The sequence below is a fragment of the Dendrobates tinctorius genome, unplaced genomic scaffold (assembly GCF_039654945.1).
Source record: "Dendrobates tinctorius isolate UK_male_01 unplaced genomic scaffold, ASM3965494v1 ptg000040l, whole genome shotgun sequence".
Lineage (NCBI taxonomy): Eukaryota > Metazoa > Chordata > Amphibia > Anura > Dendrobatidae > Dendrobates > Dendrobates tinctorius.
The window spans coordinates 1,868,491-1,883,207 of record NW_027361708.1 but is presented as its reverse complement, the minus strand read 5'-3'; the positions used below and the strand labels follow the sequence as shown (position 1 = coordinate 1,883,207).

Here is a 14,717-nt window from a genome sequence, read left to right as displayed (position 1 = left end):
TGGAGAGTTTTGGAATTTGTCAAAATGAGAAATTGCTGCTAAATGTTTAACCCCTCTAACATCCTAGCAAAATAAAATGACGTTTGAAAAATGAAGCAGATGTAAAGTAGACATGAGGGAAATGTAGTTTACTAAATATTTTGTACGGCGTGACTAAAATGGTTTAACAATAAAAAGATTGAAAATCTGGAAATTGCGATTTAGTAAACTTTTTTTTGCCAAAATTGCGATATTTTGACAAATAGACACAAGTCATATCTAACAAATTTTACCATTAGTACAATATGTCACGAAAAAAACAGTTTCAGAATCAGTAGGATCCGTTGAAGCGTTCCAGACCTATAAACACAAAGTGACAGTGGTCAGAATTGTAAAATTTGGCCTGGTCAGGAAGGTCAATATTAGTTCGGTCACTAAGGGTTTAAAATGTACTTTAGGTGTCACAGACTCCCTTTAATGTCAAAGTATTGTATTTGTTTTATTAGCGCTGTAGGGCAGCAGGATTAACAAATGAAATTTAGGATTCAGTCTCATTTACTCTGACAGTGCAGTCAACAGACATATTATCCTTATTGTGATTGATGATGCTTACGTGGGACACCCAGGCACAGGTAGCAGAAATGTTAAACACAGCGAAACAATCTCTAGAGCCGCAATGATAATCCACTCCGGCCAGTACACGACAATATCCCTTACGGCAGCACTCCACTGATGGCTCTGTACAGACAAGAGGATATATAGTCAGACAAGCACTTTGGGCCACTTCAGGGAGACTTTGCTACAACATCAATATTTAAAGCCTTTCCTCTTCCATGCTGGTCAGCAGGATCATTCCTCCTTGTTTTGTACAACAGACATTTTGTGCAACAAGCAATTACATGATGTTCTGCACATCCCAGCATTACTGCTTGAAGGATTAAAGACAGGAAATCCTGAGATTTGCATTAAAGATACCGCATACCTAGAAATACCCTAACACAGTGAATCAATTCTACTTTTTGCCAATAGATTGTTGAAAAGTCTCCCTTCTGCAATAAGAAAATTGGCCTGATTAAGGGAGAATCTCAAACTTTGTAATAAAACTAAACTTGTCTAGTTTTTTTCTAGCCTGGGCAGAACCTTTACTACATTACTAAATGCATTGCTCAACCTCCAACTTCTCCACAGTCACACATTTTCTTGTAAAAGAACACTAAAAGCTCCAAACTCTGTAAAAGACCTAAAATAAGAGACTTAGCAGGTACTCACCCTTCCTGGGTCCAGCGCCGTCTCTCTACAGCTGTTCCAATCTCAGTATTTGGCTGCGTTATTATCGTCACGTTAAAACATGCATCATCACTCAAGCTGATCACTGAGCTCAGCGGCATATGTGATCAACCTCACCATCACCTATATATTAATAGCCTGGGAAGCTCCATGGGCATTACCCCATTCCCAGGCTATAAATATCGGCCCCCAGCCATCGGCATTCCCTATGCTGGTTAAGAAAATTATGAGGTAACCCATGCCATTTTTTTCAGAAAAATTATCTTTTATTAATTAAATAAATGTACAATAAGCTGCACACACTGCACCAATTGTATATGTCGCTGACATCTCTATATCTATCTATCCTGTGTAATCCATCTGTTATATCCTGTCAGCTCCTGCTTTGATTTTAGAGCATGCGGCGGATGAATTGCCGACTTTTCTTCTATGTAATATATATACATATATATGTTTGTCGCTGACATCTATATATCTATCTATTCTAACCTGTCACTCTGTGATTTTACTGATGAATTTCAAAGTACATCGGTGCATAAAAAAGTCAGACAGCGCTCGCATTGTATGAGTGCTGTGCGATTTTTTTTCTCTCACCCATAGGCTTGCAATGGCGAGTCTCGGCTGAGTCTCAGTGCCAGTCGCAGACTGCTGCAATTTTACACGCACGTCCAATACACCAGAGAAAAAAACACTGATCTGAGTTGCTCCATAGAGTTAAGGTACTGTCACACTTAGCGATGTACCAGCGATCCCGACCAGAGATATGACGCGGTCAGGATCGCTGGTACATCGCTAAGTGGTCGCTAGTGAGCTGCCACACAGGCAGATCTCACCAGCGACATCGCTGAGGACGGGGATCGCTACTTACCTGTCACACTAGGCGATCCTGACGTCACAAGTTATAGCGATATTGCTAGCGATATTGCTTAGCGTGACAGGCCCTTAACACTGGGCTGAGTGCTAGGCGATGTTTTCTCTCATAGCAATTGGTCGTATTCTACGGTAGTGTGACTCCGGCCTTATAGTGATAACTGTGACCTATCTACCCATAAACTGGGTGTTTCTACACAAACCGACATTATGAGTGCTGATAGTGTCAGATTTTGTAGATATGGACCTCATTGACCAGGGGAATTATAACTCACATACAATTGTCAATATATCCATACATTAGAACATAACACAAAGTTTAAAAAAACAGTCTAGTCTACACTGTGTTCCAAATCATTATGCAAATGATATTTTTCTATGATTTTCCTAAATAGTCGGTACAAATGACAGTCATTCTACTAAAAGTCATCACCTGTTAGATTATACATCGAATTTTATTGAAGAAACCTACCAATGATAACAGTATAATCTCCAAAATGAATAAAAACTCAAATTGCACTGTTCCAAATTATTAGGCACAGTAGAATTTCTAAACATTTGATATGTTTTAAAGAACTGAAAATGCTCATTTGTGAAATTTGCAGCATTAGGAGGTCACATTCACTGAACAAAAAAGCTATTTAAATCCAAAACATCCTAACAGGCCAAGTTATATGTTAACATAGGAACCCTTCTTTGATATCACCTTCACAATTCTTGCATCCATTGAACTTGCAAGTTTTTGGAGAGTTTCTGCTTGTATTTCTTTACATGGAGTCAGAATAGCCTCCCAGAGCTGCTGTTTTGATGTGAACTGCCTCCCACCCTCATAGATCTTTTGCTTGATGATACTCCAAAGGTTCTCTATAGGGTTGAGGTCAGGGGAAGATGGTGGCCACATCATGAGTTTATCTCCTTTTATGCCCATAGCAGCCAATGACTCAGAGGTATTCTTTGCAGCATGAGATAGTGCATTGTCATGCATGAAGATGATTTTGCTCCTGAAGGCACATTTCTGCTTCTTATACCATGGAAGACAGCTGTCAGTCAGAAACTCGATATACTTTGCAGAGGTCATTTTCACACCTTCAGGAACCTTAAAGAGCCCTACCAGCTGTTTCCCCATGATTCCGGCCCAAAACATGACTATTCCACCTCCTTGCTGATGTCGCACCCTTGTTGGGACATGGTGGCCATCCACCAACCATCCACTACTCCATCCATCTGGACCATCCAGGGTTGCTCGACACTTATCAGTAAACAAGACTGTATGAAAATTAGTCTTCATGTATGTCTGGGCCCACTGCAACCATTTCTGCTTGTGAACACTGTTTAGGGGTGGCTGAATAGTAGGTTTATGCACCACAGCAAGCCTTTGAAGGATCCTACACCTTGAGGTTCGAGGGACTCCAGAGTCACTAGCAGCTTTAAGTATCTCTTTGCTGGTTTGTAATGGCTTTTTAGCAGCCGCTCTCTTAATCCGATGAACTTGCCTGGCAGAAACCTTCCTCATTCTGCCTTTATCAGCACAAACATGTCTGTGCTCAGAATCAACCACAAATCTCTTAACAGTACGATGATCACATTTAAATTTTTGGGAAATATCTAATGTTTTCATCTCTTGACCAAGGCATTGCACTATTTGATGCTTTTCAGCAGCAGAGAGATCCTTTTTCTTTCCTAAATTCCTTGAAACCTATGCCTTGCTTAATAATGTGGAACATCATTCTTAGGTAGTTTTCCTTTAATTGGGCTCACCTGGTAAACTAATTATCACAGGCGTTTGAGATTGATTTCAGTAATCCAAAGAGCCCTGATACACAATACCATCTATGAGTTTATTTGAAAAACAAAAAATTACATCTTTATGACACTTAAATCCAATTTGCATAATAATTTGGAACACAGTGTAATTTTCCCCTAGCATTTAATGGCCAAAATGTTAGCAATTTACCTCCGTAGGATCCAGGTTCGGTTTGCTGAAATACACGTGCATCAATGCCAAAACACAATATGTGAATCCTAATCGTTGGAGCACCCCTGGTATTCGTGCCCAGCGCCAAGACACTGCAGGAACAATAAAGTGTAGAGCTGAACTACAGGACTGCTGTCATTCTTAAGGTAACCAGAGAAGCTTATTCATATTGCAATTCCATAGAATCATAATGATTATAATAGATTGTGTGTTTAACATACAGCACATTATTGTGGAATGGAATTCTAGTAATAAAGCATATTAACACCTATGCACTGAAGACAAAATGCATTTACAGAATACTGAAAACCTCTCTACGTCACTCTTGTTACAAAAGGGGTTAATCTGTCTGTTACTGGTATTCTTACGTAATCCCAGACCCACAGTATAGGATTTGTGTCATAGCGGTAGCATGCTTTTAAGATACTGTACATTACATTAAAGAGCAATGGTCATCATTACGGGCAGAGAGGATTCTAGATTAATCAAAGTGCTCTCTAGCACCTTGCTGTTTAATAACAGTGAGAGTATTCCCTTTAGTGCTGCCATTAATGGATTACTGTGCTCTCTTTTAATTCATTCCTTTCATGTTCCAGGATCCTCTTTATGTCTATGGCCTATACATTGCCTTGTGCAAGCTATTGCCTCATGTAACATTCTTCAGGGAGCTGCACATTCAATTATTCAATGGAAGGTGACAAGCAAATGTATCGAGAGAAATCTTTCCCTAGTAAGTGTCAAAGTAACAGATATATTTGGCTCCCTTTACTATGGGATCACAAATGCTTATTCTTCTTCATACTCAAATATTTTGCATGTGCTTTGCTATGAAAAAAAGGGCTTTTCTCAATATAAAAAGCCACTTTGTAATTTATTTGTTTTTAAAAACCCTCTCTGCTCAAGACCGGTAGGTTTTCTTTTTCTTTTTTTTACCTACTGTTAAGTTATTGGCCACCTCTGTAATCTAGCAACTGATCGCCTAGGCCAGGAGCACAGTGATTGCAAGCTCTTTGCTGTGGGGATTGTAAGCACCATTTTCAGACAAGCTGGATCAGAACATGCCAATAAAACGCAGTTGAAAAAACGCAGCATTTAGACTCTGCCTTAGGCTATGTGCACACGCTGCAGTTTCACCTGCGGGTTTTTTCCCGCAGAACCGCAGGTAAAGTGACCTGCTGTTTTCCTGCGGTTTGGCCTGCGGTTCTGCCCTGCAGTTTCATACCTCTACTATGTTAAAAGGTGTGAAACCGCAGCAGAATCCGCAGAAACAATTGACATGCTGCGGAAAAAAAACGCAGCAAAACCACATGGAAAAAACCGCAGCGTGAGCACTGCGGTTTTGAAAACCCATAGGGTTACATGGTACTGTACCATGTCTGCGGAACTGCTGGAGTTCCGCAGGGCCAAAACCGCAGCGGAACTGCAGCAAAAACCGCAGCGTGTGCACATAGCCTTAGTGTAAAGGTGTATTCACTCCTGCCAATGGAAGGCGTTAAATGACTCCTGATTGGCAACATCTTTGTTGGTGGTCAGTCTTTTTAGACTGGAGGTCCATACTTTAGTTGCGCACAGAATGATCAGTAATAACAGGCAGACATTCTCCTTGGCAGCATAGGATGCTGTGCTGCCAAAATCAATGATCTTTTGGGCAAACCAAAAGATCAATTAACCCAATGATTTAGCGTTTTGCTTGATCGCTAGGTGATCCGCAGTCTGAATACACTGACCGGTTATCAAGAACAGAGGGTTCCTTGGAAATTTCATTCCTGATATTTGTATGGTGCTAATTCACCTTTAGTCTTTCTCTTTCATGCCAAACACTCATTTTAGGTGTAGATGGATGCTTTGCTAATAGTTCAGTGTACTAGATCTCTGCACTATTGTTTATAATTAAACAGCTGGATCATTGTCTTGGTTTGATCAATAAAAGTATACTTTTAAAACGTACAATTTGACTGTCCATACCTCATAAACTTACCCCTCCTTTTTTCCCCCGACGCAAAGAAAACATCTGTGGCGCCCCTGAGGCTCGGTCACCACAGAGGTACTGCACCTTCTCCTAAGGTGTGGTGGGAACTCCTGACCACGCTCCAACACTCGCACCCCACACAATACTGTAGAGTAGTTCAGCAAAACCACATTGCGGCTCCTTGCTTAGAGAGAGGCAGAGCACCTTTGGTGGTTCCCTGCTCGGAACACTAAACGTGCTGGGAGGTGGGTGGAGTTGATGATACATAAAAGAGTGGGAAGGTTTAGGATTACAGGTCAGTCAGTCAGTAGGTCAGTCTGACAGGAGGTCAGTGAGGAAGGAAGCCACTCGGAGAGGAGTGGGGATCCCTGGAAGAGGGATGGAGGAAGGAGTGCTGTAGCAGGCCTGAGTGACCCGGGTCTGCTGGTACGGGAAAGAAGGAGAAAGACTTTGAACTGAAACCTGAGCTTCCATAAGAAAGAAAGACAAGTACGGAACGTAGGAGAAAAGGGAGCACAGAGGACGTGGGTTAGGAGAGAACCCTGCCTTGAAGTTCTAAGCGCAAGGCCGGGGCCCGGTCCCCGAGGTTGTATGGACACTAATGGTTCTGCAGCAGACACCGGTGGAGTAGTGGGCTATAAATGCACTACTCCCATCTAAGACTTGGGGGCACAACAGCAACACTGATAGAGAGATGGGACTCAGGAGTAAGGAGTCCCTGAAGCAGGCTACAACTGTCTGTCGTACAAGTAGAGTTCTTGGGAACATTTGATAGGAGGAACTCCAGTGTAACTCAGTACTAGGAGATCTTCACATTTTAAGGCACTATAGAGGAGACGTTCAGAAAAGGCACATAAGTTGGCGGAGTGTGGGAAGGGAGCATCCTATCTTGCCTGGAGGTTGACTGAGTCCCTGACCCGGAGGACATGGCACGGAAGCTGGCATTACAGACTGTGAGTAAAGCTTTGGAACTACATGCCCTGGTGTCCTCCATTCCTTCCTGCGTCCGCCTGCTTGGCACTGCTGCATCCCTTGTGCCGGACACTACACCAACTAAGTGTCACTTCACCTATTCTGCCCTGGGACAATGGTCCTGCCTGTGGAGGGCTATAAGATCACTGCTGCACCACACCATCTGTCCCAGAGGATCTGTATGCAGTGTTGGCCTAACATCCCACTTGCCGAACACCACAGGTGGCGTCACGAACTATTCCATTAACTACATTCCACCATAAGCATTTCCTGCCATTACTTGGGCGCCCAGGGCCACGGACCGGGTCACCGCTGCTGTGACACATCCCGCCGACACCGGCCCGGTACCGAGTACCCCACAGCCCTGGGAGGGCGACCCACATCCAACACCAACATTTAATTTATAACTTTATTTGGGAGTAATTCATTATAAACCAGACTCCTCTTTTATATTAACACCCAAACGTTGGATGGGTAAGGTCACAGCTCTCCATGTTAACCAATTGTAAACTTGTGGGGATATGTCACCGGACTCCTGGCACATGTTACCTCGTCTTGTTCTTCCGCCAACACTGCGAATTTCATCAAGCATTGAAATGACCACATAACTTCTCAACTCCAATCATAAATACAACAAAACACAAAAAGAGGGGGGGGAGGGTGGGCAGCTCTCGTTCCTTCCGGTCAAAGAGGCCAGGCTCAGCCCCACCCCCACAATTTATACCCCTTGGAAGGGGAGGAACCACCACCGGAAAACCCACTCTCCACCAATAGCAAACCTGCCCCCAGGTAATACCACCGTCACACCTTTAACCCTTCTCCCTGCGCCTGCAAAAGGAAAAAAGGAGGGAGGCCAAAACATAACCCTTTACACCTGCTGGCCAGTCATGGTCCCCCAGCACATAATGCAGGGTTCCTTAATTACAGTGAAGAGCAAAATGTTAAGAATGTTTTTTACTTTTCACTTTCAGGCGCCATATACCTCATCATCCTCTACAGATTTGAACTTGAGACTACAGTCATTTTATAGGCAATCATCTTGGCTATCTCATATGTAAATTGGACTTGCAACTATGTAGCATATGATTAGTTATGCAGATTCTTGTCATGTCACTGTATTGTTAGGGTATGTGCAGATGTTGCTGATTAGCCTGCGGAATTTTCTGCAAAGAATCCGCATCTCTCGGCAGAAAATGCAGGATAAAATGCTTGCGGTTTTCCTGCGAAATTGATGCAGATTCCTTGCGGTTTTCCTGCGGGTTCCATTGCGTTTTTGCTGTGCGGATGAGAGAGAGAAAAACGCTGCGGAAACGCATCAAAATCTGCAGCGTGTGCACATACCCTTACTGTTTTGCTCCTAAAGAGCTACATTTTAATTTATATTATTTTGTTAGTATTTAATAAAATCCACCTTTGGCTTTCAACACTGCCTGACTCTTTCTGGGCATGCCCTCGAGCAGATTCAAACATGTGTTGACCAAAGTTTGATCTCGAGTCTCTTCTACTGAACATATTCCGATAATTGGATTATTTTGGTCAACTCACTTGGGTACATATAGAGTTTTTTCTTCAATTCAACGCACAAGTGTTTGAGCCCAGATTATAACGGGGAAGGGAGTGGCTAACTGAGCTCTGCTGAGAGTTCAGAGTTTTTCAACATGGCCGATTAACCCCTGTTATGTCTAAAGGAATGAACACCATTCAAATGAAGGAGAATTTCTTCTTCTCAGCGCTGGAGTAGGAGCAATCAAACGCTGCGGTCTTCTGGCTCCACACTGTCGTGGTAAGCCCGTGATAGGTGGTCTGCAACAAAATTTCACCCTAGATGTCTATTTAAAGGGGTTGTATGACCTTAGGCGCTCATTGCCCGCTGTGAGGATTCTCCGGTGCCGGAAGCAGTGGGCACATGACTGAAAGTATGTGTAATTTTCATCCATTCATTCACATGCCAACTAGATGGAAGCAGCCTCACTCAATGCTAGTTGAAACGGGAAAAAGTCTAGTCAGACTGTGGATGGATGTATGCAAATAACATACTTGCAGTCATGTGTCCGCTGCTCTCGGCATCGGAGAATCCTTGCAACTTGAATTGCACGCAATGTGTGGTTTTACAAGTCTAACATCACATAGAAGCCGCACGGGAACAACCACGGGAAGGGCAGTCTCCAATGAAGGAAACCACCTATGCCAAAACATGGTATCCATCCACAGACAGCTGTTTCGGGGTATTGCCCCTCATCAGTGTGGAGTAGGAAACTGGCTGGTAGGAGCAATGCCTAGTAAAAGACTGTGAAAAATGAGGATGAATGAACTGAGGTCTCAGGTGGGGCAGCTACACCCCCTGCTGCTGTTGTTGACATTCCACAGGTTTCAGACCTGGAAGTTATTGAGGAACCTGAAATCATGGATGCACATGAGGAGGCCCTGCCCCAAACGGAGTCTCCCAGCCCAGAGGTGGCAGTTTTGGAAGCTACTGATGTTGAATGTGAGCTCCCTCATCAGTCTGATGTCTGTGGGGAGGGGGAGTTGGAAGGTACTCTTGGCAATACCCCCAGTGTATCTTGGTTTGCTACTGAGGAGGAGTTGGCCAGTTGTGGAGATCAAGGTGACTTCACTCTTGCGAGGTCTTCTGAGGACGAGGAGTCTGGAACTTCCTGTAAGAAGCCCAGAACGGATTGGGCAGACCCCGGTGAAGTTGGTTTAAGTCCGGTAAGTGAACGTAGTTACCCTCAGAATGCCTTCTCTCCAGACACCAATGCTTTTTTAGGCATTCCCGCAGACGTAAACAGATTCGAGGAGTTGCAGTTCCAAATGGAAGACGAAAACGGCTGAAGAGGAAGTGGTGTGTTTGTCGTCATGTAAATAACACAGTCATGTTATGGCTCCCCAAGCTGGTTGGGGCATTGCGTCCCTGAATGTCAGGCAAATTAGATCTAAATTCAGGAGGGCAATCGTTCTAGATTATACTAAACAGATGAATGCTCACATCTTTTGTCTTCAGGAATGTGGGATTGTGGACGTGCCAAGAGATAAGGACTGGCCTTACGGACAGCATGTATGGTCTGGCTCATGTGTTAATAGGAACGATGGTGTAGGGATATTAATGGGTAACAGGGAGATTAGTTTAGATAGCTACACGGTGGTAGAGGTGGGTAGTTATAGGGGGTGGCGGGCTAGAATTATTAATGTGTACTGTCCATCAAGACACGACAGGAAAAAGGAGCGTCTGGCTCTTTTGGAAAAATTAAGTTTGTTTCTTCCGGGCAAAATGCCTACAGTTTTAGTTGGAGACTTTAATTGCATCACAGAAGGGAATTGTGACATAACTGGTAAAAAGTTATCCGATCTTATTTCTGATTTTTCCCTTCTAGGTGCTGCTGCTCTGAAATTTGGCATCCCACCACCGCCAACGTACCATGCTGATAGGGGTGGTATTGCATCCAGGATAGATAAAATGTTGTTTTCCAAAAATATGTTGTGTATGAATTTTGAACAAAATGCTGTACCTTTTTCTGATCATGAGTGTTTGAGAGGTGTGTTTAGTGCGATTGATGACCGTGTGTATGGGGGTGGGGTTTGGAAGCTGAATTTAAGACTGTTAGAAGATGAGGATGTGATGAATGAATTAAAAATAAAGTATAAGGAGTGGAGAGTATGTAAGAGGGATTTTGCGTGTGTACTGGAATGGTGGGACTGGGTTAAGGTGTGTTGCAAAAAATTCTTCAAAAAGTGGGGCTATAAAAAAGCTGCTATTTATCGGAGTAGATTTAATGATTTAAACAGGCGCTTAGACTGGTTAAGGAAGTGTGGAGAAATTGGCATGGATGTGTCTGATCTGCTGGCTGAGACAAAGAGTGAATTAAAGAGTGTTATGGATGAAAAAGGGAAAGAAATCATCTATCGCACCAAAATAGAACATCTTGAGAAAGATGAAAAGTGCACGAGGTTCTTTTTTAAGAAAATGAATGGGAGAAAGGCTGATATGGATAAAATCCTGGATAGGAATGGTTTGTGTGTGTCAGGTGAGAATGTGATAAAGGAGGTGAATAGGTTCTATAGCAAGTTATATGATAAAAAATGGATTGATTCTGGTCTTGTTTCAGAAGTGCTGAATGGGTTAGAGAACAAGTTGGATAGTGGAGAATGTGACATTTTGAATGAGGACGTAATTATGGAAGAAGTAGAAAATGTGATGAAGAGTGCTAAAAAGAATAAGACTCCAGGTAAAGACGGATTGCCGGTAGAATTCTATGTGAAGGCGTGGGATTTTCTGGGTGCTGATTTGACTGAGATATGTAAGTATATGTGGGAGAGTGGTAAGTTGTGTGAATCAATGAAAGAGGGGGTGGTTGTGCTTGTGCATAAGAAAGGTGAGAGAAAGTGTTTAGAGAATTGGAGACCTATAACATTGCTGAACGCAGATTACAAAATCTATAGCAAATTGTTGGCGAATCATATGCGTGAGGTGATTGGTAGTGTTGTGGATGAGGATCAAGTGTGTGCTGTGCCTGGAAGAAGTATGAGTGATAACTTATTGTTATTAAGGGATTTGATTGGAGACTGCATGGGAAGGAAACGGAAGTGTATGGTTCTGTCAATTGATTTTGAGAAAGCGTTTGATAGGGTCTCGCTTGTGTTTTTGTTTAAAGTTCTGGATAGAATGGGATTTCCTCAAAAATTTGTGAATGGGATAATGTCTTTGTATGATTGTGTGTCAAGTGAGTTTCTTGTTAATGGGTGGTTGAGTGAGAAAGTGAATAATAAGTCTGGTGTAAGGCAGGGGTGTCCCATGTCCCCTGTCTTGTTTGTATGTGTGATTGAACCTTTGTTGTGCTTGGTGAGACGTGATAAAATGATGCGAGGTTTGTTGGTACCTGGGAGTGGTGGGAAACATGTGAAAGTTCTTGGATATATGGATGATGTTGTGGCTGTGAGTGAAAGTGTTGCGTCTATGAGTAGGGTTAAGTTGCTTCTGGAGTTTTTCTGTGGTGCATCTGGCTTTAGAGTGAATTGGAATAAATGTAGTTTTAAATGTTTTGGGGATGACAGGGTTAAAATGGAGGGGGTAAAGTGTGAGGAGGGTGCTATCAAAGTGCTGGGAGTATTATTTAATAAGGACTTGGAAGGTAAGGAGAGCTGGGAGGAGTGTGGATTGCGCTTAGAGCGTAAGTTAAATTTTTGGCGACTGAGAGTCTTGACCTTGAGTGGTAAGATTTTGGTCATAAAAGCGGTGATTCTTCCGATTTTGCTTTTTATTGCAACAGTTTTTCCACCGTCATGTAGGAAAATGAAAAGAGTGGAAAAGTTAGTTTTTACTTTTTTCTGGAGCAGTAAAATAGAGAAACTTAAGAGAGAGAGTCTTTTCAAGGCGTGTCACCATGGTGGCATGGCCTTTACAAGCATTGAGATTTTTCTGGGGCTTCAGTATATCAAAACTGTTGTTATTTTGCTGAATAAAGGAAATAAGGGAGCGTATATGGCAAGTTATTCTGCTGGTTGGATGTTATATGGCTTATGTTGGAGAAAGAGGGATGCTAGAGTGCCTGTTGCTTTCAAGTGTCCGGTCTGGTATGAGGTGATTGAGAAGTTTGTGAGGAAGCATGATTTACTGAGTGTACCAATGAATGATTTTAGAATGGCTAAGAATGTGATGAAAATAATACGTAAGAATGATGTGGAATGTAATATTGTGGGGCTGAGAGGGAATGAAGTTTCGGTTGCATGGAAGAGTTTGGGAACACACGGAATGTCTAATAGACAAAGGGATATTGTATGGATGTCCTTGCACAATATTTTGCCTGTGCGACAGGTTCAGAAGAGACGAGGTCTGACCAGAACTGATGTGTGCCCGAGGGAAGGATGTGGTGGATGTGAGACTGTGTGGCATACTATGTGGGACTGTGATTATGCGTGCAGTGTGTGGAAGTGTGTAGGTGGGTTGTGTAAGGAGTTAGCAGGTGTGAGTTTTATTGACTGGCGTGTTGCGATGTTTGGAATTGGTGCATGTGGTCGTGTGAAAAATAGAATCCTATGGTTAATTACGACTTGTGTGATGCAGAGTTTGTGGGATGTGAGGAATTTAGGAATTTTCAAAGAGAAGCATGTATCTGTGAATAAGTGTGTCGGGCTGATCCTTTCTAGATTATACTTGATTTATAAATTAGACAGCGAAGGCGGTGGTGGTTCTGATGCAGAGGGTGTCTGGAAATTTAAAAAATGGCAGCACCTGATCAAATATCAGTGAATTTTAGTGATGTTTATTGATGTTCAGGATGTCTTTTGTGTATACCCTTGGTTTGTTATACTAAAATAAATATGAACCATGATGATGAGAGTTGAAACAACGACGTTTAAGTTGATGAGCTTATATTGAGTTGTTTTTTTTGGCATAGGTGGTTTCCTTCATTGGAGACTGCCCTTCCCGTGGTTGTTCCTTCCCGGGGAAAGACCTGGCTGGTCATTGCTTGCGTTGAGAAACATGTGATGGTGTCTCCACGGCTTCTGTTTTGCATGTTTTGCATATTTCCCATAAGGGATGGGGGCAGTGCTCTAGAATCACTGCGTTGAGAAACACGTGATGGTGTCTCCGCAGTGTTGGATGTTGATCTCCATGAGTTCATTCATCCTCATTTTTCACAGTCTTTTACTAGGCATTGCTCCTACCAGCCAGTTTCCTACTCCACACTGATGAGGGGCAATACCCCGAAAAAGCTGTCTGTGGATGGATACCATGTTTTGGCATAGGTGGTTTCCTTCATTGGAGACTGCCCTTCCCGTGGTTGTTCCTTCCCGGGGAAAGACCTGGCTGGTCATTGCTTGCGTTGAGAAACATGTGATGGTGTCTCCGGGGCTTCTGTTTTGCATGTTTTGCATATTTCCCATAAGGCATGGGGGCAGTGCTCTAGAATCACTGGGTTGAGAAACACGTGATAGTGTCTCCGCAGTGTTGGATGTTGATCTCCATGAGTTCATTCATCCTCATTTTTAACATCACATAGATTGACAGCAGACTTGCAGTCTAAGACCAGACAATCCCTTTAATTTAATAATTAGAATTATTTTTCTAATATAATAAAAATTCCCTAGTGACCACAACCAAGCCCCTTGATAACATCTTGCTTGAGTATCCCAGCAGGGAGTTACAGTATAGAGTGAGAAGTGGAACATTTTTATTTAAAATATTTTAGAAAAGTGAATCAATTTATTACATTGAAGAGATAGACATTTAGGATGAAATTCAAATTTGGTTTTGGACCACCCTTTCAACCCTTTCATGCTATGGTCATTTTCATTTTTTCTTCCCCATTTTCCAAGAGCAATAAGTTTTTTTATTTTTCATCCCCCATAGCTGGATGAGGGCTTGTTTTTTGCAGGATGAGTTGTACTTTTGAATGACATCATTGTTTTTACCATATAATGTACTGGAAAACAGGAACATATTCCATGTGCGGTGAAACTGAAAGGGAAATGCAGTTCCACAACTGTTCTGTTTTTTTATATACCATGTTAACTATATGATTAAAATGACCATCTGATATGATTTCCCAGGACAGAATGAGAACGCACATATCAAACATGTACAGTTTATTTTTTCTCAAAATTTTTTTTGTCATTTGTCACCAAGACCCATAGAGCTTCCATTTTTTGGGGTGATGGCTTATCTTT

At 42.4% G+C, this 14,717-nt stretch overlaps 1 protein-coding gene across 1 annotated transcript in view; it reads right to left on the bottom strand.

The window, feature by feature from the left end:
• The window catches only part of LOC141088638 (heparan-alpha-glucosaminide N-acetyltransferase-like), a 482,560-nt gene that overhangs the window by 382,150 nt on the left and 85,693 nt on the right, over positions 1-14,717 (bottom strand). The window contains exons 4-5 of the mRNA XM_073574776.1: positions 4,091-4,203; positions 593-717 (exon numbers count right to left, since the gene is read on the bottom strand). Coding sequence (XP_073430877.1) covers positions 593-717; positions 4,091-4,203 — 238 coding nt within the window. The remainder of the gene's footprint in view (positions 1-592; positions 718-4,090; positions 4,204-14,717) is intronic.